This window comes from Pseudochaenichthys georgianus, chromosome 21 (genome assembly GCF_902827115.2).
Source record: "Pseudochaenichthys georgianus chromosome 21, fPseGeo1.2, whole genome shotgun sequence".
Classification (NCBI taxonomy): domain Eukaryota; kingdom Metazoa; phylum Chordata; class Actinopteri; order Perciformes; family Channichthyidae; genus Pseudochaenichthys; species Pseudochaenichthys georgianus.
This window is the reverse complement of record NC_047523.1, coordinates 38,899,948-38,919,821: the sequence shown is the minus strand read 5'-3', so window position 1 is coordinate 38,919,821 and position 19,874 is coordinate 38,899,948. Positions and strand designations below refer to the sequence as shown.

The 19,874-nt window shown below is 42.2% G+C and overlaps 1 protein-coding gene across 3 annotated transcripts in view; it reads right to left on the bottom strand.

Annotated features, from left to right (window-relative positions):
- Positions 1-3,179: 3,179 nt before the first annotated feature.
- sema5ba (sema domain, seven thrombospondin repeats (type 1 and type 1-like), transmembrane domain (TM) and short cytoplasmic domain, (semaphorin) 5Ba) overlaps positions 3,180-19,874 on the bottom strand; it is a 281,741-nt gene continuing 265,046 nt past the window's right edge. For all 3 annotated transcript variants that reach the window (XM_034110160.2, XM_034110161.2, XM_034110162.1), the window contains 4 exons: positions 17,456-17,593; positions 14,931-14,975; positions 12,181-12,386; positions 3,180-3,379 (listed from right to left, as the gene is read on the bottom strand). In XM_034110160.2, the coding sequence (XP_033966051.1) occupies positions 3,203-3,379; positions 12,181-12,386; positions 14,931-14,975; positions 17,456-17,593 (566 nt within the window). In that variant the 3' untranslated portion in view covers positions 3,180-3,202. The remainder of the gene's footprint in view (positions 3,380-12,180; positions 12,387-14,930; positions 14,976-17,455; positions 17,594-19,874) is intronic.

Sequence of the window (19,874 nt, the reverse complement as noted above, 5' to 3'; positions counted from 1 at the left end):
TGCAGCAGAGGGATGGTGGTGTGATGATGGAGGACAGGTCTCGGGTCTCTGGCAGCTTCAGTGATCCACGGTCTCTCAGCTGGACTCACCCTGACGACTCAGCTCCTTTTTCCCATCCGTCTCCTCTCTCCTCTCTCCTCTCTCCTCTCTCCTCTCTCCTCTCTCACAGCACAGCAGCCAGTTGTTCTGGGGATGGAGGGCCTGTCCGCAGGTAACTGAGACGTTACTGAACGGTGGTGCACTGGTGCATCTGCACAGTTACAGGGCAGTACTAGAACTGTTTCCCAAACTTTATTTTGTTGCCTTCTTTGAAATGTATTGTTTTAAGCAAGCATCTCCCGAGCAGCACGATGCACATTAGGAAGGACACAAAGCTTGTCATTGTCCGACTTACAAAACAATAACAGCCAAATGGCAAATCTTATGTATTCATGAAGTAACAAGATAGCATTGTCGTTGCGTTGAACAGCGCCCATTGGAACGTTGCAATGTATTAAGAAACGGAGGCGTCTTTCTCAGCAGGTACAGGATGCTTCGAAGAAAAACCACAAATCCATATTTCTGATTACTTTCTGTCCTTTAACATCAAAAGTGCCTTCAAGGTCAAACCGAACACGATGACCTTTGTTGAGGCAATTCAATGTTTTCGGCTAATTAGACTGCTTTGAAAACACAAGTATTGAATGTAAAATGTGGATTTGTTTTATTGAACTTAGCATAGTATCATTATTTTAGGAATTGTGGACATTTTAATAAACATTGTTTTTAATTGTCACATACCCTTTGCAGCCTTCTAAATAACCTCTGTACTAAAAGATTGGTTTAATTTGTATTTTTCCTGCGTGTTGATTTGTGGAAGAAAGGTCATCTTCAAGTCTCTGATACGCACCTCTAATTAAAACAAAAATAAACCATAAATCTTCTCCTTTAAAGACTCAACCCCTCCCACACTGAGCACGCTGGTGTGTTGGCATCAAGGTTTATTATCCTTTAGAATGTACAATATACAAAAATATAGGGTACCAAAAAATTCACAGTGTCTAAAAGGCAGTGATTACAGTCTACATGACAGGTCTAACAGTACACCTGGTAAGTTGCATAGAAGGGCACAGAGCCTCACATCGCAGGGGACAGAGCTCACAGGGGACCAATCAGATCACTGGCTTTCAGATAGAGCTCACAGAGGACCAATCAGATCACTCGCTTTCAGATCGAGGCTTAGTTTGGATCAAAATGACTTTTGTTAATTCAATTTTATCATCATATGACTTTTAGCAGTCTGTCATGTTTGTGTCTGTCCCTTATATCAGTGCTACGCAGTTCTTCTCAGTGTGGAATCGTGTTTTTTCTGGATATTTGATGTTTGAGCAGCTGTTTCAGGTCACATTTCGGAGCTCTGTCCCCAAACAAACCTCATGGTTGGTGTGTACTTAGCTGCTGCACTTTTTTTTAAAACAACTATAAGGCTTTTTTTTAAACAAACAGTGTTAGCTATACAATATACAGATACATTTACACGGTCCTCTGCAGGTTTTACACTGGGCCTGCTGTCGATATACAGATAGAGCTCTCGTGCATGTACAGTAGCTGAACTGAGTAGCATCGCTGGGTTAGCATTCATCGATCATCAGGCAACAATAATAATAATAATAAAATATAGCTGTGAAAATGCCCTTTATAAACCAAGCTATGACTTTAAATAGTGTCAGTTCCACCTGTGATGCTTTAACTTACAATGACTAGCTTCCCATGTATGAAATATAGAAACACAGTAGAATGCCTGCGACAGTATGTGGAAAAAAATGCACAAAAAAAACCTCATCCTCAGATATAGTCATATGTATGAAAGCATTTACATTGTACAAAATACCCCTCTGTCCACACACACACACACACACACACACACACACACACACACACACACACACACACACACACACACACACGTCATTCTGTGTAAAAACCATGTCAATATTTGTATTGTTTGATCGTTTATTTCACATATTGAAGATGCTTACCAAACTAATGAAAACTCAAGAAACAACAAAGGAATGTGAAATTAGAGAAACAAGAATTAATCAGCTATATCTTACTTAACAAAATATGTCCTCCTATGCTACAGCTTGTCTAAGAATAAAACAAACATTTAGAAAAAACCAAACAAGTGCCAGTCTACTAGCTTATTCTACAATCATAGAAAACCCAATCCAGTTGTTCAGCACACTGGCCATATTTGATATGACCACCGGGCTATTAAGCACTCAGTAGAATCGATGCATCCATTGGAGAATCAATTGGAGAATCAATCAATTCCCTTTTAGAAGTCTTTATTCGTGGAAAAGAAACAGAAGAAATAGAAAGAAATCTCGCCCCTGCCCTCTTTTGCATACAGGCACCCAAGGCATCCCAAAGCTTTATGTACACTTCCCACAATCCCCCTTGATTTGACGTCCTTGTCCACAGAGGGCGTGTGCATCCACTGTTATTGAGGATTGTGACTCGTCCAAAAAGCGCAATCGACTCAGAAGTTCTTATCTCTCCGTCACGTGAAATCCCAACAATGGAGGGCGTGCGTTCGCCCCAAACAACCACGTTGATATTGATCTCTAATTAATTTCAGCATCGACTTGTTTGAGTCTCTTGTTGTTGTTCTCTCGCTCTGCATGGACATATGGATAGGCTTGTTTTCAGTAACTGCTTGTGTTGAAGAGGGACTCAAGTTCATTTCAAGCCCAGAATGTGGTTAGTAATGGAGAGGCGTAAAGAAACGGTGACCCAGATCCAGGGAAATGTACGTTTTTTTCACACGTGGAATTGAACTCGTCACCTGTGCTGAGGAGCAAGCCAAAACTCGTCCGAGTGGAATTTTCCACTAAATCGCCCCGTGAAGCTTTGAGCTCCTATATCCACTCAGGCCGTTACCATAACACCCCCAAAAGTGCCTTTTTGTTCGTCCGAACCCCCACACCTCCTGATGGAAAGTTCCAAAAAAACGCCCTTGAGGACACAAACCCAACGATGCGGAAGAGACGATAGGAGCGAAGGAAAATGGCGATGACGAACTGAGGGGAACTGTCCGAGCTCTGAGAAACGTTACAGTTCACATCGGTTCAGTTATATCACCGTTCGGGGTGCTGTCCGTTAGCGAGGGGGGGTGGGGGTGGGGGGGGGGGGGGGGTTCGGAGAGATGGAGGGGTGAGTCTCAGCTGTTGTTGTTTTGGTTGTAGGTCCTACAGGGCGAGGGGGAGGAGTTTGGCTGGTAGTCGAATTTGCCGAGTGCCGTGGGATAGTAGGTGGTGGTGTAGACGTTGGTTTGTTGGAGCGGCGTCGGGAAGAAGTTAGATCTTTCATCCGGCAGCAGGTTGTTCTTGTTGAGCGTCTGGAATGACACAGTGGAGAGAAATGCATGTTATTGTATGCCATGTTACCGACTAGAAGATACTACCTCATAGGACAACATTTGAGCTCATAGGAGTTTCTATAAAAAAGAAAATATGCTGGAAGATGTTCTTTCAGTTATTAACAACCAGGTTGATATTGAAATCTAATTAATTTTTATCATCGACTTGTTTGAGTCTTTTGTTGTTGTTCTCTCGCTCTGCGAGGACACATGGATAGGATTGTTTTCAGTACCTGCTCGTGTTGAAGAGGGACTCAAGTTCATTACAGCCCAGAATGTGGTTAGTAATGGAGAGGCGTAAAGAAACGGTGACCCAGACCGAGAGAAATGTAAGTTTTGTTCACATGTGGAAGCGTGGAATTGAACTCGTCTCCTGTGCCGAGGAGCAATCGGTCTAAAGCTTTAGACCGAAAAGAAAAAGCATTAAATAAGAAATAAATAAAATCACACATTAGTAAATAAAAACAAATAAGACAAATAAGTAAACAACTAAGGCTAAAACATGAGTAGCAGCAATTTAGGTAAAACTTAGTGACATAAATAGCATATTAAAGTATTGTGACCATTCTAAAAATATGTACTTTTTACATTAAAGTGATCATAGTACAATTGCAAATACTTATAGCTCTAATGAATCATATGCCATATATTACTGACTGTGATACAAGATGTTCATCGATGTAACTACACTGTAGCTATGTTCGTTTGACAAATAAAGAACCTTGAACCTACTAGAAAATACTTTATAGAATTGTTAAAATAAAGATTTTTCACAATGTGGACTCTGTTTTATGTAGGAAGTTAAAATAATCTCTCCCTCGGGTGAATAAAATGCCTCCACTCGCCTCGAGGTTATAGCCTGTGTGCTCTAAATGTATTCACAACCAAAGCGAACCAATTCAACACATTTAATTGAGTTCATGTCAAGCATACTCAAGGCTCTAATATATGAGATGGCGGGAATTCACTGCAGGTCTCTTAAATAAAAACAAGACCACATATTATTCTAATGCAATTTCTGAGTCTTGGGTAAAAGCCGAACATAAGGTGAGACACTTTCCAGGGGAAGCATTAGACTAATGTAATCCATCTGAGCAGCTCCTGGGACCGCGGCAGAAGATAACCGGGTTAGAGTCGCTGAAAATTGGCCTGGAGGGAAGGAACCTGCAGGATAAACATCGCTGCAGCCGCACCGTCACATCAGCTGGTCCTCCTGTCGTTAGGGATAATGAGTTCAGGCTCTCCGCACCACGATGGCTGTCAGCGCCGCGTCCACACAAACAAGCGTCGACAGCGTCGGAAGCGTCGACAACTCCAATCTGCCCATTCACTTTGAATGGGGTGACGTCACGTTGCCTCGCTTTTTCGCCGAACTGGATTGTGGGTAGCAGAGTGGTCCGTCTCCGGCGTCAGAAGTTGAACAATGTTCAACTTCTGACGCCGGAGACGCCGGAGTAGCCAGCGCCAGCCAATCAAATCCCGTTTCGGAAAATCTGACAGCTGAAGCGCTAGCCAATCAAACCGCGTCTAAGCTGGGAGAGATATCCCGCCGTTCATTTCTATATTTCAAAAAAAGTCGGAGGAGAAACTAACTATCGCCGTAGCGAATCACCCGGTTTTGTATGACCAGACCCTCTTCACCTCCCGGGATACAAACCGGAGGAACCAGGCATGGAGGGAGGTGGCAGAGACAGTGGGGGAAACTGGTAGGTTTTCGCCTGTTTGGGGAGTTTATATATATATTGCTCGCATAAAATCCCCGGGGGTTTTTGCTTTGTATGTCGGGGGCGGGAGATTCATGTGATTGGTTGTTGGTCGTGTTGCTTGAATAAAATCCCCAAGCTCCAGACACGCCCAGCTCCAAGCTATTTTTTAAGCTGTAGTGTGGACGCTCCGTAACAGCCAGAGGCTGCAGGCTCAGGATCCGAAACAAAATGGAGGTGTTGTTGTGGTCACATGTTCCTGTCACGCTTTGGTTAAGCCCTTTGATACTGGCAGGGTGACAGGTACTACGGTGGCCAGTTGGGTCATCGTTGGGTATGTTTCAGCATTATCCTCTCACTTTCAGCTGCTCTTCTTATTGATGAAACTGATCTATTAGACACCGTCTCAAATTGTAATGATTGTTTGTATAACTTCATGAATTCTCAACACAAGTATCTAAAGAATTGTATATGTATTTTCTAGTTAAAGAAGTTGTATACATTAAGAAAGATGGGACTATATGAAGCAGAATGTGAATTAGTCTATGTACTCTGGTCCTTCATGTTTTTGATGTGATGTCTCCTCTGTATTTGCGGGTCCCATTGCCATTGTTATTGTTGTTATTGTTATTGTCATGTGTCGCTTTCCACCTTCTTCTCCAGTTGGACTCAGATGAGGGTGTTGCACTTTTCTTCTCCTTATACATGTGATGTTTGGTGTTGTTTTGTTTCTTTCCGTTAACCGTCAAGTGGGAAATAAGTATTTTTGTGTGTGTGTTTCTCTTAGTATCCTGTTATGTTTGTTTGTGAAAAAAAAAAAAATATTATGAAGGGCAGACCATCTATTTGTATCTATTTGTTTTTTTTAGAAAGGGGCAGGTCACATAAGATGTTATTCTTCTCCCTGCTCCTTTCGCTCAATGGTGGAGTCATGTTTTATGGCAATTGTTGTACATTTGGTTTTGCGTAGCATGAGCGGGACAAATAAAAATGAAATGAATTCTACTCAACAGACTGCACGTGGTTTGTCCTCGTTTGTCATGTTTTGCTTTCTGTTATTTTGAAGGGGGTTTATCCTAATAAATACATTTCTAAATATAGTTATTTCAAATATACTGGCGAAACACAGTTATGAAACAGCCTCACGGTGACAGTTGGCCATCTTTATAATCCCGAACATCAACAAGCGCTCAGGACCCAACAGTGTGTATCATTTTTTAGAGTCTGTATTTTCCGTTAAAGTCAACTTTATTGTCAATCTTTCAGTTTGTGTGTACAGACAGATCGAAATACCGTTTCCCACAATCCCGAATACAACAATACAAATATATATAAAAATATATATACAAATATGTATATCCTATAATCAACAGACACATTTATACATAGGCACACATTAAGACCTAAATAAAAGCAATATGTTTCCCTGTGTTTTGAGATCTTGCATTGTTGTTTAGTTTAGTTATTTTTTTCGAGCGTGTAAAACCAAAGAAAATACAAATGAAACAAAAGATGATACAGACATGATACAGTACTATACAAATGAATGCAATAACTAAACGAAATATTTAATTAATAATTAAATAATCTGTAGTGTCATTGTCTGATATCAATAAACAAAGCTTTAGCGTCCGAAAAGGGGTCGGAAGAAGTTTACACTTATTTAATCCGACCCCTTCTCCCTTTTTTTTTTCTTTTTACATCTTAATATAATGTTAACATACAATATCAATGTATACTTTAACCTTGAATAATTTATATAATCATTCATATAATATATACAGGCAAGTGTGTTTATTGTTAGAAATTAAAATCAATGTTGATATGGCGTAATTTGAATTAAATACACTATTTAATTTAAATCAGTTTTATTCTGAAAAACCGGAAGTTCACACTAACTATTAACGTAATACTTTTATTCTGAAGATTATTCACTTCCGGTTAGCATTAGCATGTGGCGAAATGCTACATTTTCAAACCGTGAATCAAAGGTGAAATGACATGTGATGTTGTACACTGAGCACACTGGGATGAGCACTCATTTATTGCCGCTGAATAACGTTTATTAGGGAATGTTTAAATAACCACAGACACCAGAATTATGTAATTTAACAGAAAAAGGCAGGAATTGCATTGGACCCGCCCCCGACGACGCCGGCCAATAGGAGAAGACCTCAGATGACAACAGGAAGAGCAAGCCAAGAATTGACCTCTTCTACCTGCTGACCTGGACTGACCGGTCGGATGAGGAGAGCGCCTGCACTCGCACATTTAATTTTGTACACCACCGCATCTTTTGTGTAATTAAATGCTGTTAACTTTTATAAGCTTCCCTTGACTCTTTTCAGTCTCTCCTGCCTTCAGGGTCTAGAATACATAAAACATTATGCAGCGCTTTTTGAAAACCTTGCCCTTTTTTTTCTCAAGTTGGTGGAGATGTTTCTAGAAGTGTTTTCTTTTTATATTCGTATAGTTTCTAAAGCTGCAGCGCCTTTGCACATGTCGGCCACCTCGTAAATCATTGCCGGCACACACTTGAGCCAGATGTGTTCAGACAGAAAGAAAGCCGACAGATAACCTAGTCGTACTGACGAAACAAGGCCTCACAGTGACAGTTGGCCATTATTAGCTTATTCGTTATTCTCGCGTCCAGGAGAGAAGTTTAGGATAAATGAGACCAATGGAGTCTCAGGCATAAGTTTCAAATGGTTACTTTAATTAAAAATATGGCGCGGTAATGAATCAGACGGAAGGCAGTCAGTGGAGGAGAGGGATGTAAAAAGCTCCCTCTCTGTGGTCGGCCGATCAGAAGAGAGCCCACAAGCATTCGTCCTTCTCGCTTGCTGGCTGTTCGCTCCTCCTCTCTGGGGGCTGTGGTGACGTAGGAGACTTCCCCTCGTTCTTCTGTGTCCGATATCGCGTTAAACGGAGGATTTAGACATTTTACATTCATTGCTTACTGCCACATGCCTTTTCTCCTCCTTATCTCTTTCATAACTGTAATACATGTTAACGGCATCAATAGCCACTTTAATGATACTAATGGACGGTAGTCCCGGATGTCGTCATGAAGGATTTTCAGAATAAAAGCTTGGTATTGAGAACTTCCGGTTTTTCCAGAATAAAATAGCATTTCAACTGACGGTATGTTTAAGGTACATTATGCCATAAAACATTGATTTTAATTTCTAACACCATTTTGTATATAATCCCCAAACGTTTGTTGATCCCCGCACGTCAACAAGCGCTCAGGTCCCAACAGTGTGCATCCTTTTTTAGTGTTTTGAGCTTCTTGCATCGTTGTGTTTTGTGAACCCTGTGCATGTTTCATCAAGTTGGTGAGGATGTGTAATCATTTCTATGTCTTTTGGTACATTTGTGTTTTCATATTCGTATCGTTTCTAAAGCTGCAGCGCGTTTCTCTTCATGGAAACGTTTTGGGCCGTTGTAGCGCCTTTGCACATGTCGGCCACTTCATAAATCAATGCCGGCACACACTTAAGTCAGATGTGTTCAGACAGAAAGAAAGCAGGAGTTAACATGTAATGTAATACAAAAATGTCCAATTTGAAAAATAGCCGTGATTAATTTGTGTCAAATCACATAAACAACAGGCACATGCTCTAATACAAGGAAACGGAGCAGCATCAGCAGGACGAAGCATCCTTGGGAGGGTCCTTGACCTTTGAATTAAATGAATTACTTTGCTGCTTCTGAGACGTGGAATATTTTTATTAGATTTGAACTTTGGAAAATATATGGCTGTTGCCCAGTCATGAGAAAAAAGTGTCTGTATCGGACTAGCCAAATCTAATTTACTTAAATCAGTGATTCGTACGTGCACTTATAGAATTATTGGAGCTTCTTTGCAAACTGAGATAGTTGTGACAAATATCAAACTAACTTTGGTTCAGGTTATTAAAATGTGACCTATTTGGACACTATTATCACCAGTGTAACGAGATTCACTGTAATCACATACACATTTTCAGTAACACAGTAATGTACAGTCTCACGGCATTTCGTGTTATAGTCACGAAATTAATTTAATCTATTGATTCGTGTTCACCAACACGATTTTTGCCTTTTTTTCGTGTCACACAGAACGATTTTAAAAGCAATGTATTTCTATTGGTAGTGTGTTTCGTGCCTGCACCACGTCTTTTTGTCCGGTCGGGTCTTGGAAGACCGGAAGCTGAGTGGTTCATAAAAACATGTTCTTACTCAATATCTTACCCTAAGCCTATCCCTTTTATTTTAAATTGTATAATGTCTGAGTTTTCTTGCCATCAGTGAGGAAAATAAATGCCTCAGAGCCTCAGAATACTGACATCTGTATTTGTTGTCATCTTTTTTTCCTTCTTAATTTGTTATTATTTGGTGCAGGTACGAAACATACCAATAGAAATACATTGCTTCTAAAATCGGTCTGTGTCAGAATACTGAAATCTGTATTTTTTGTCATCTGTTTTTCCATCTAATTTGTTATTATTTACTTTGCTTTTAAAATCGTTCTGTGTGAAACGAAAAAAAATGGCGTAATCGTGTTGGTGAACACGAATCAATAGATTAATTTCGTGACTATAACACAAAATGCCGTGAGACTGTTGTAATGTAACGCGTTACTGTTATACATTCAGTAATCACACTACAGTTACTAACATTGCGCAAAAAAATTACTAGATTCTCCCTTTGACAGACGAGAGCAGGGGTTCCCAACCTTTTCCCCAAGAGCCCCCCCAAAAGCCCCCCCCCCCCTTTAATGCCTTTAATACTAACTTGAATTTTTATTAAAAATGAATTAGTCAATTATTTTTTATATTTTATTGTAATGCAGAGACAAGGCTTTTAGTGACAATCATGTATTGCCTTACAGTTATATGAAAGAAAAAAAAAGAAAGTAAATAAATATGATATGTGGCCTCAAATCATCTGAGGCCTGGTGCCCCCCCTGCGATCTTTGGCGCCCCCCCCAGGTTGGGAACCACTGCTCTAGAAGGCCCGCTAGTTCACTGGCTCGAGGCAGAGGATCTAGATGGATGAGTGCGACGAAGCAATTCATGCCGTTTTATTGTTTTTAACGTTGAAATGGCAAGTGCGACAGGTGAAGATGAAGTTGTTGCGGAATCGTTGTGAGTTCCCTTTTCAAGACGACAATTCAGTGAAAAGACGGACATTATAATGCCGCGGAGGGGGTGGGGGGGGGTGTGTCTACAGAAGGTCCAGTTGTGATAGACACGGTTCGCCACTGGAACGCATCAGCAATGGGACAGAGCCGCAGCCTAGCGAGGCAGGAAGACCTGGCAGCTTAAATAGAGCGGCAAGTGAAGGAGAATGTGTTTGGTTGGTTGTAAGAGAGACGCGTCACGTGTTAATGTATCATTGGTGCTCGAGTTGACTTCCTGAACCAGCTCGCAGGCTTCACCCCATATGTGTGCACATAGGCCTGAGTTAGAAGTTTTGGCTTTAGGCTGTTTCTGAGTAACACAAAAGTAATAATGTAACAACTTTATGCAGAGAGTAAAGAAGTAATATATTACTTTTTGTTTTAAAGAAATGAGTAACGACCCCATCACTGATTATCACACACACAACCAATCAACCAAGAGCAAACAATGAAAGTTGTGGAGAGGCCGAAAAACTGCACTTAAAGTCGATAAGCCTCGGGGAACAGAGTTTCTTGACTTTCTGTAAATGTGAATGCACAGTCGAGCGATAGCAGTGGGAGGTCGAGGCCTTACTAATGCGTCGGGAGCTAATGGGGCCCATTAATAAGGATTTGGTGTACGGCTTGAAGCCTATAGGTTCTGTGTGGAATGAAGATGAACGGTAATTCATCTTCCGCGGTCAGCGCTCCATTGAGATAAATGCCTGAATAAAGACTCTAAATAAAACATGAATCACATCGCCCTTGAGCGTGAACATTGTGTGTGTTTGTGTGTGTGAGCAACATCCATGTGTGTTGTTTTTATGTACACTTTTGACATGTCGATAGACGTTTTGCAGTACTTTGTATTTTATTACAAATGTTGCATTGTTGGAGGAGCTCAGGGTCAGAAGAATTTCATTGCCATTTCTACACTGTAGCTTTGAGCACATGACAATGAATTGATCAATCTATCGATTAGATTTCTGATTAGAAAATGATAAAAGTAGGGCAGACATGTGGAGATGATCCGGCTGAACAAAACGTGCATTTATCAAACAGGCGGCAGACACCCTATCCGTTTTTAAGAATGCGCTTAAGACCTTCCTTTTTGATAAAGCTTATAGTTAGGGCTGATTAGATTCAGCCCCTAGTTTTGCTGCTATAGGCTTAGTTTGTCGGGGGACACCTTCCTTCTTCCTTCTCTCTGTCTGTACCTGTGTACTCTCATGTTCCGATTAACCCAGCTTCCCCAAATGTCTTTTTGGTGTCTATCTCCGCCGGGATCCTGAGTCCTGATCTGAGTCCTGGACTTCGAGTCGTGGCTGAACCTGTCTCTGTGGTCCTGCCTGACTCTCACCATACTACTTCCCCACAGGATTGTTGACATCCTTGTGGATTCATCTCCGTATTATACACACATGCATTTCCAAACATTTGGTCTACCTATGTTGTAAATGTATTATCTTTTCGGCATCTATTGCACGTCTGTCCGTCCTGGGAGAGGGATCCCTCCTCTGTTGCTCTCCCTGAGGTTTCTCCCATGTTCCCTTTAAACTGTGGGTTTTCTCCGGAAGTTTTTCCTTATACGATGTGAGGGTCTAAGGACAGAGGGTCTAAGGACAGAGGGTCTAAGGACCGAGGGTCTAAGGACAGAGGGTGTCATATTGTCATACTGATATTCTGTACACACTGTGAAGTCCACTGAGACAAATGTAACATTTGTGATATTGGGCTATATAAATAAACATTGATTGATTGAGGTTCGTTTTCCACAGATCTTATTTTTTACAATATTCCTAAACCCTATGGAGAAATCGCATTGCGTTTTTGTCGAGGGAACCCTTGCGCAGCTCTCTTCCGGGTCGGCCTACACAAATACGTCATCCCTGCATCACCCTGCAGAATTGAAATGTTAGATTTTCTTATACCTTGAACTCCATGGGTGTGTACTTCTCGTTCTTTGGCGTGGTGTTGCCCTTGTAGTTGAGGTGGTTGGGGGTGGTGGGGTGGATGACGGCTGACTCCTGCGAAGGCTTATGGAAGCGCTGACAGTAGACATAGATCAGGAAGGACAGAAGCCCCGCCCCCAGGAAACAGGAAACTCCAGTGGCGATCAGGTGGATGGAGGTGAACGCTGGGAGAAGAAGACGCGTGGAGTGTTAAGATATGTTTCACATCCTGGTGCGAAAACGTTCCCACATTACTGGCTTTATGTCAAACATCCAATACAACGTCAATTCTGAATTAGGTTAAAGAGGCCCTTTTACGTTTTTCTGGGTTTTCTCTGTAGTGTGTTCTATACGTAAATAGTCTACAAAGGCTAAAATCCCCGTGTTTCTCTTCCACACACTGGGGGGTTTGAACCTGTGCCCCCCTGAACCCAACACCAACGCACTAGTCCACTGCGCCACAGCCTCCCCACAACAAAGTGACATCACAATGTAACACCCGCGCTTCTCATGGCTAGCGCTCCAACACATTGTACGTGATAGGCTAAGGGGCGGGACATCTCTAAGCGGTTGACCAATCACAACAGAGCCGGCCAGCTAACCAATCAGAGCAGACTGGGCTCTGGTTTGAGACAGAGGGTGAAAAGAGGTGCTGCAGCACAGGCAGTATGAGAGAAATAAAGAGCTTTTTGAACATTAAAGCATGGAGACATGTAGAGACACTACATACTGATATACACCTGAACATCAGCAGGAGAGGACTCTTTAAAGTAGAGACACTACATACTGATATACACCTGAACATCAGCAGGAGAGGACTCTTTAAAGTAGAGACACTACATACTGATATACACCTGAACATCAGCAGGAGAGGACTCTTTAAAGTAGAGACACTACATACTGATATACACCTGAACATCAGCAGGAGAGGACTCTTTAAAGTAGAGACACTACATACTGATATACACCTGAACATCAGCAGGAGAGGACTCTTTAAAGTAGAGACACTATATACTGATATACACCTGAACATCAGCAGGAGAGGACTCTTTAAAGTAGAGACACTACATACTGATATACACCAGAACATCAACAGGAGAGGACTCTTTAAAGTAGAGACACTACAAACTGATATACACCTGAACATCAGCAGGAGAGGACTCTTTAAAGCAGAGACACTACATACTGATATACACCTGAACATCAGCAGGAGAGGACTCTTTAAAGTAGAGACACTACATACTGATATACAACAGAACATCAGCAGGAGAGGACTCTTTAAAGTAGAGACACTACAAACTGATATACACCTGAACATCAGCAAGAGAGGACTCTTTAAAGTAGAGACACTACAGACTGATATACTCCTGAACATCAGCAGGAGAGGACTCTTTAAAGCAGAGACACTACATACTGATATACACCTGAACATCAGCAGGAGAGGACTCTTTAAAGTAGAGACACTACATACTGATATACACCAGAACATCAGCAGGAGAGGACTCTTTAAAGTAGAGACACTACATACTGATATACTCCTGAACATCAGCAGGAGAGGACTCTTTAAAGTAGAGACACTATATATTGATATACACCTGAACATCAGCAGGAGAGGACTCTTTAAAGTAGAGACACTACATACTGATATACACCTGAACATCAGCAGGAGAGGACTCTTTAAAGTAGAGACACTACATACTGATATACACCTGAACATCAGCAGGAGAGGACTCTTTAAAGTAGAGACACTACATACTGATATACACCTGAACATCAGCAGGAGAGGACTCTTTAAAGTAGAGACACTACATACTGATATACACCTGAACATCAGCAGGAGAGGACTCTTTAAAGTAGAGACACTACATACTGATATACACCTGAACATCAGCAGGAGAGGACTCTTTAAAGTAGAGACACTACATACTGATATACACCTGAACATCAGCAGGAGAGGACTCTTTAAAGTAGAGACACTACATACTGATATACACCTGAACATCAGCAGGAGAGGACTCTTTAAAGTAGAGACACTACATACTGATATACACCTGAACATCAGCAGGAGAGGACTCTTTAAAGTAGAGACACTACATACTGATATACACCTGAACATCAGCAGGAGAGGACTCTTTAAAGTAGAGACACTACATACTGATATACACCTGAACATCAGCAGGAGAGGACTCTTTAAAGTAGAGACACTACATACTGATATACACCTGAACATCAGCAGGAGAGGACTCTTTAAAGTAGAGACACTACATACTGATATGAACCTGGAAATGATGAGAATAGAGCCCCTTTAAGACACATTTTAAACAGGCAGAGCAAAGGCTCCTAACGTAGGGGTGTTGGTGGGGAAATCAATCCATTTAAGAATCTCAATTCCTATATTTTCAATGCTGAGAATACTGAGGCTTTACTCAGGATTGTACTTTTGGCTTTGTCCTTCCTGTCGGTCATTTTGGTTTCATACAGGGTTGTGAAAATAATCTTTAGTTTGCACATGAGTGTCAAAACGTTTTTTAAAAGATGGACAAGTTGTGGCCCGTCCCGGTGACACCGTAGTGTACACACCTTTGTTCTTGCTCCTCTGACAGACAGAGAAACACATGAACATGCACATATAATGCATGAACACACACATCGTGGACACACACCTGAGGACACATACAGGGACAACGTAGACATGCACAACAACGTGAGGCAGCTGTTCATCCACTCACCTCCACAGTGTTGGTCCTTATCAAAACCAGATGCAGGGAGAATGACTGCAGAGAAGAGGAACACAGGGTCAGACACAAACATGCACACACACATGCACACACACACACTCTGCAGACACAGACATCCACAAACATCGAGGGGAGTTGACACATGCAGAAACAAAAACAGAGGATGAGAAGTGGTGTTAAAAATGTTGCGCAAACTGTCCGTTGAGAGTTTTTCGGATCAGTGTATCGTTGGCCGTTTCGTCAGATTGAACCTCTCGATGCGGTTAAAGAGCCATACGTTACAGCTGCGACACAATCATGTAAATTGGATATACTTTATAATCCCCGTGGGAAATTGTTTCTCTGCATTTGACCCATCCTAGTGTTAGGAGCAGTGGGCTGCCATTTTGAACGGCGCCCGCGGAGCAGTGTGGGGAACGGTGCCTTGCTCAGGGACACCTCGGTAGCACTTGGTCTTGCCGGGACTTGAACTGGTGACCTTCCAGTTGCCAAGCCAAGTCCGTATCGACTTCGCCACCACCGCCCCCAGTACAAATGCTCCTGCCCCTACAAATCCTCAAAGGGAGTGGGCAGGGTTAATGTGTGTGTGTGTGTGTGTGTGTGTGTGTGTGTGTGTGTGTGTGTGGTTTTAATTGCAGTGCCACATCTCTTGATACATTTGTTTGGCCTAATTCGTCAGTTCCCTCATAGCCGCCTCCCCTCCGCGTGTGACCTTAACAAATCCATCTAGCGCCGCATTGCAATTTGCAATAAAAGTAGATGTGATTTGGTGTTGTGACAGTCCATTAATATTAATCGCCTTCATATGGACTCATTAGGGATTCACGGCGTGGAGAGGCCTCTGCTGGCAGGCCCTGAAAGATCATCTCACGAGAAACCTTCCGAGATAGCCATCCGCATAATAAGGTGCGCCGGGGCCAGCGGGGTAAGACCGCTACCTCGCTGATTCACATGGTCCTATTGCCACTAATTAGCAGATCTCACACACACACACACACACACACACACACACACACACACACACACACACACACACACACACACACACAGTGATGGGTGAGGATGGCTGATGGCGCTGATGCTGTGTACATATTTGACGATGAAAGACAGACAAATAGTGTCCTGAAATCACAACCTGTTGCTTTTGAATGAAGCAGCCAATTAAGATAATAAGATAAAGGGGGACTAAAGCATTTTGGGCTAAACTTGAAGCCCCCCCCCCCAAAATGTGAGCGAACAGTGTGTGGGAAAACTTTGTCACCCCTTAAAATGGATGACATACCAGTACAGATATTGAGCTTGTATGTCAGCTTCTTGTCTTGGCATCGTAGTAAAAGGTAGGGTTTCGATCATTGGCCAGAAAATGTTACTTAGACATAATTTGGGCAACTTGAAAATAATAGGTATTTTATTTGCCAGTTGCTTACGTTTTCCGCCGTTGTAATATTTCCGTTTTATTATGGATAACACAAAATATGTAACCATTATTAAAAGACAAAAACACTAGAACAGAAAGCACGTCAAGTACTCTCCATGTGAAGAGGTGCACTCTTTTAAAGGCTTCATACTATTTTCTCCTGATAAAGGTTCCCAAAACAAGTGGAGAGCATGCAGTCTACTTTGGGATGCTCAACAGGTTGCTTCCTCCACACTCTAACGAGAGGATGTTGCCCTCGAGGAACCTTTGAGAGCTCAGACAGTTTTGTAGGAGGCTGCACCGGTCAGAGATGGCAGAAGTACCCACATGCTTTACACGAGTAGAAGTACAGATACTCGTGTTTTAAAATACTCTGGTGAAGTAGAAGTACTGACAAAACTTCTTTACTCAAGTCAAAGTAAAGAGGCTTTGAAGTGTACTTCAGTAAAAAGTACCCATAGCTAGCAGCTGTTTTAAAGAGTACCTGACCTCCCTTTATATTAATAGAACAATAATGTCATTGTTAGCTAATGAATGTTTCCATGCTGAACAACGGCAACATGACAACGTTTCCATTGGTCCCTCTTCTTTAGAGAAGACCAGGAAGTGATGGATACACGGATCGTGTGAGAAGTAGAAAGTACAGGTATTTGAGTTCAACATGTAAGAAGTACAAAGTTCAGGTATTTGTGTTCAACATGTAAGAAGTAGAAAGTACAGGTATTTGGGTTCAACATGTGAGAAGTAGAAAGTACAGGTATTTGTGTTCAACATGTAAGAAGTAGAAAGTACAGGTATTTGGGTTCAACATGTAAGAAGTAGAAAGTACAGGTATTTGAGTTCAACATGTAAGAAGTAGAAAGTACAGGTATTTGAGTTCAACATGTAAGAAGTAGAAAGTACAGGTATTTGTGTTCAACATGTAAGAAGTAGAAAGTACAGGTATTTGTGTTCAAAATGTAAGAAGTAGAAAGTCAAAAGTCGTCAGAAAAATAAGTAGTGGAGTAAAGTACTGATACCAGAAACATGTACTTAAGTACAGTAACGAAGTATTTGTACTCCACTACTTCCCACCTCTGTGTGAATCTGTCTGTCTCACCGGGTATTTCGTTGCAGTCTCTTCTCTGAGTGCTGTTCCCCAAACAGGGCGAGCTTCCCTGAGCTCCACACACCCGACTCCTCATCTGCAGGCCCGAGTCATCGCAGGCGGACCACAGCGACCAGGCCATCCAGCCACCTGAACACAGAGACAGGGGATCAATACTACCGTAGACATTTATTATTATTTAATCATAGATTTAATTTCATTTGTATTTGTTGCGTTCATGGTATGCAAAACTTAATGTATAACAATAATTTAAAAACATGTCTCTATACCCGAAAAGGAGCAGGGAGAAATAGAAATAGATGGTCTGTCTTTTATATTTTCGTATTCACAGCCAATCATAACTACGGAAGAGGATTAGGGCCATATTAAAACATTTTTTGGGAGGATTTGAAAAAAATTTTTTTTGTATCGTAGGAAAATAAGAGAAACACAAAAACGTAGTTCCCACCAACATGTTTGTGTTTTATTGGTCCCTCTTTGTCTTTAATGTTGTGAGTGTTACATCGGATCCATGACGAGGCCACCCAAGCTGTCGGCACCCACCGCCACCTCCGACCTTCCCCAGCCAAGCAAACAGCCCCAAAACACACCAGAGAGTGTGTGTGATGTAAACAGGATTGGAGAGCCACCCCTCAGAGAGTGTGTTTAGTGCATAGTGGAGATGTTTGTCTCCTGAGCCAAGCTTTAGAGCCGTTTCCCCGCAGCAGCCGACCGAGCAGTAAACAAAGGCTTCTCAACTTCCCAACAAACATCTCCCTTTGGACCATGCACTCGCTGCACCCTCTGTTTTAGAAAGCACCCACAGTGGAGGGCCGCTGCAGTGAAAGGCTGATGGGAAAAGATGGTTTGTTATTCAGGGAGATCCCGAGTGAGCAGCTTTTCGGCTGAGAGTGGCTGAGGACCTCTTTTACCTTTCCTATCAGTCAGCTGCTCACCGTCAGGCTGCTTCCTCTGCACCATCTGCTCCCTCCTCAACACACAGCCATCTACACACACACACACACACACACACACACACACACACACACACACACACACACACACACACACACACACACACACACACACACACACACACACACACACACACACACACACAACACACACACACACACACACACACACACACACACACACACACACACACACACACACACACACACACACACACACACACACACCACACACACACACACACACACACACACACACACACACACACACACACACACACACACACACACACACACACACACACACACACACACACACCACCAATACAGCCCACTTTAATTGCTTCATTTATTCCCATTTATTCGCGTCACCGGGACGATCTGCGTGATGGTACTGTTGAGTCTGGAGGAACCTGAGGCTCCTCGTTAGTATTCTGTCCTTCCCGCTGTCCTCCATTACTGCTGGAAATGTTAATCAAATGACCTGGGACAGGGGCTTCAAATATGCCCGTGACTGACAGCCAGCTTGTCTTTAATTACACATGCAGAGGGGGTGGTGGCACCAGCAGGACCCCGATAGATGACTGATACTGTGCCTGTCAATAGACTAATGGACGAGGAGACGAATCGGGGATGGAGTGATTGTTAGCCGACTGTCATAGAGAAAGAAGCCTCAATGGGTCCTATTGAACACAGAGGAATTAACCTGATAAAGGCCAAAACAAAAAAGCCATTAGACTTTTTAACTGCAAGCCAGGCTGAGTTTAAAGTGTTCCTTTCCAGTTGAGTGACAGTCAGGCTGATTCAAAATGAAAAGCAGCTTCGCAAGGACGAAACAAATATTACATCCAAGCTAAAAAACATCCTGTAAAACACATCACTTGCGGACAAATATGCAATCACCCTCTGACAATGATTATCTGTCGACGCCATTTTTGTTTTCCAGAAGATTGAACCCATAAATAGGTGAACATCACCTTTTGGTGACAACGCGTTGAAGGCTGTTTGATATTAACGCTCAGAATCCGAGTCTGGCTGAATCCTAATTCTAAGTTTTGATGCTGGATTTTCTTTTTCCTTCTCCTTGTGGATTAACAGGCGGATCTCTCATGAATATTTCAGTGTCCTTGCAGGTGCAGAATGGGACGGGAAGGGGGACACGGGGCGTTGGTATACATCTCACATCTCATCATCGTGATGCGGGGAGGCAAGGGTGAGTGAAAAGAAACCCGTTGGCATTGGGAATTAGTTTTCCAAATTAGTTTTTGTGTCTTCTTGTTTTATTAAAGATGTGATAAAGAATCAGTTTACCTAAAAAACCCTTTTTCTCACTTACCTAAAGTGGAATCTTGATAGTTTTCCTTTTAATTATCCAGGTCTTAAGACGTTTACCCTTGAGATTGTTTGTGTCCTCCTCAACAGAAGCAAAATAAATTACATTTGTGGTTTCTCGCAGC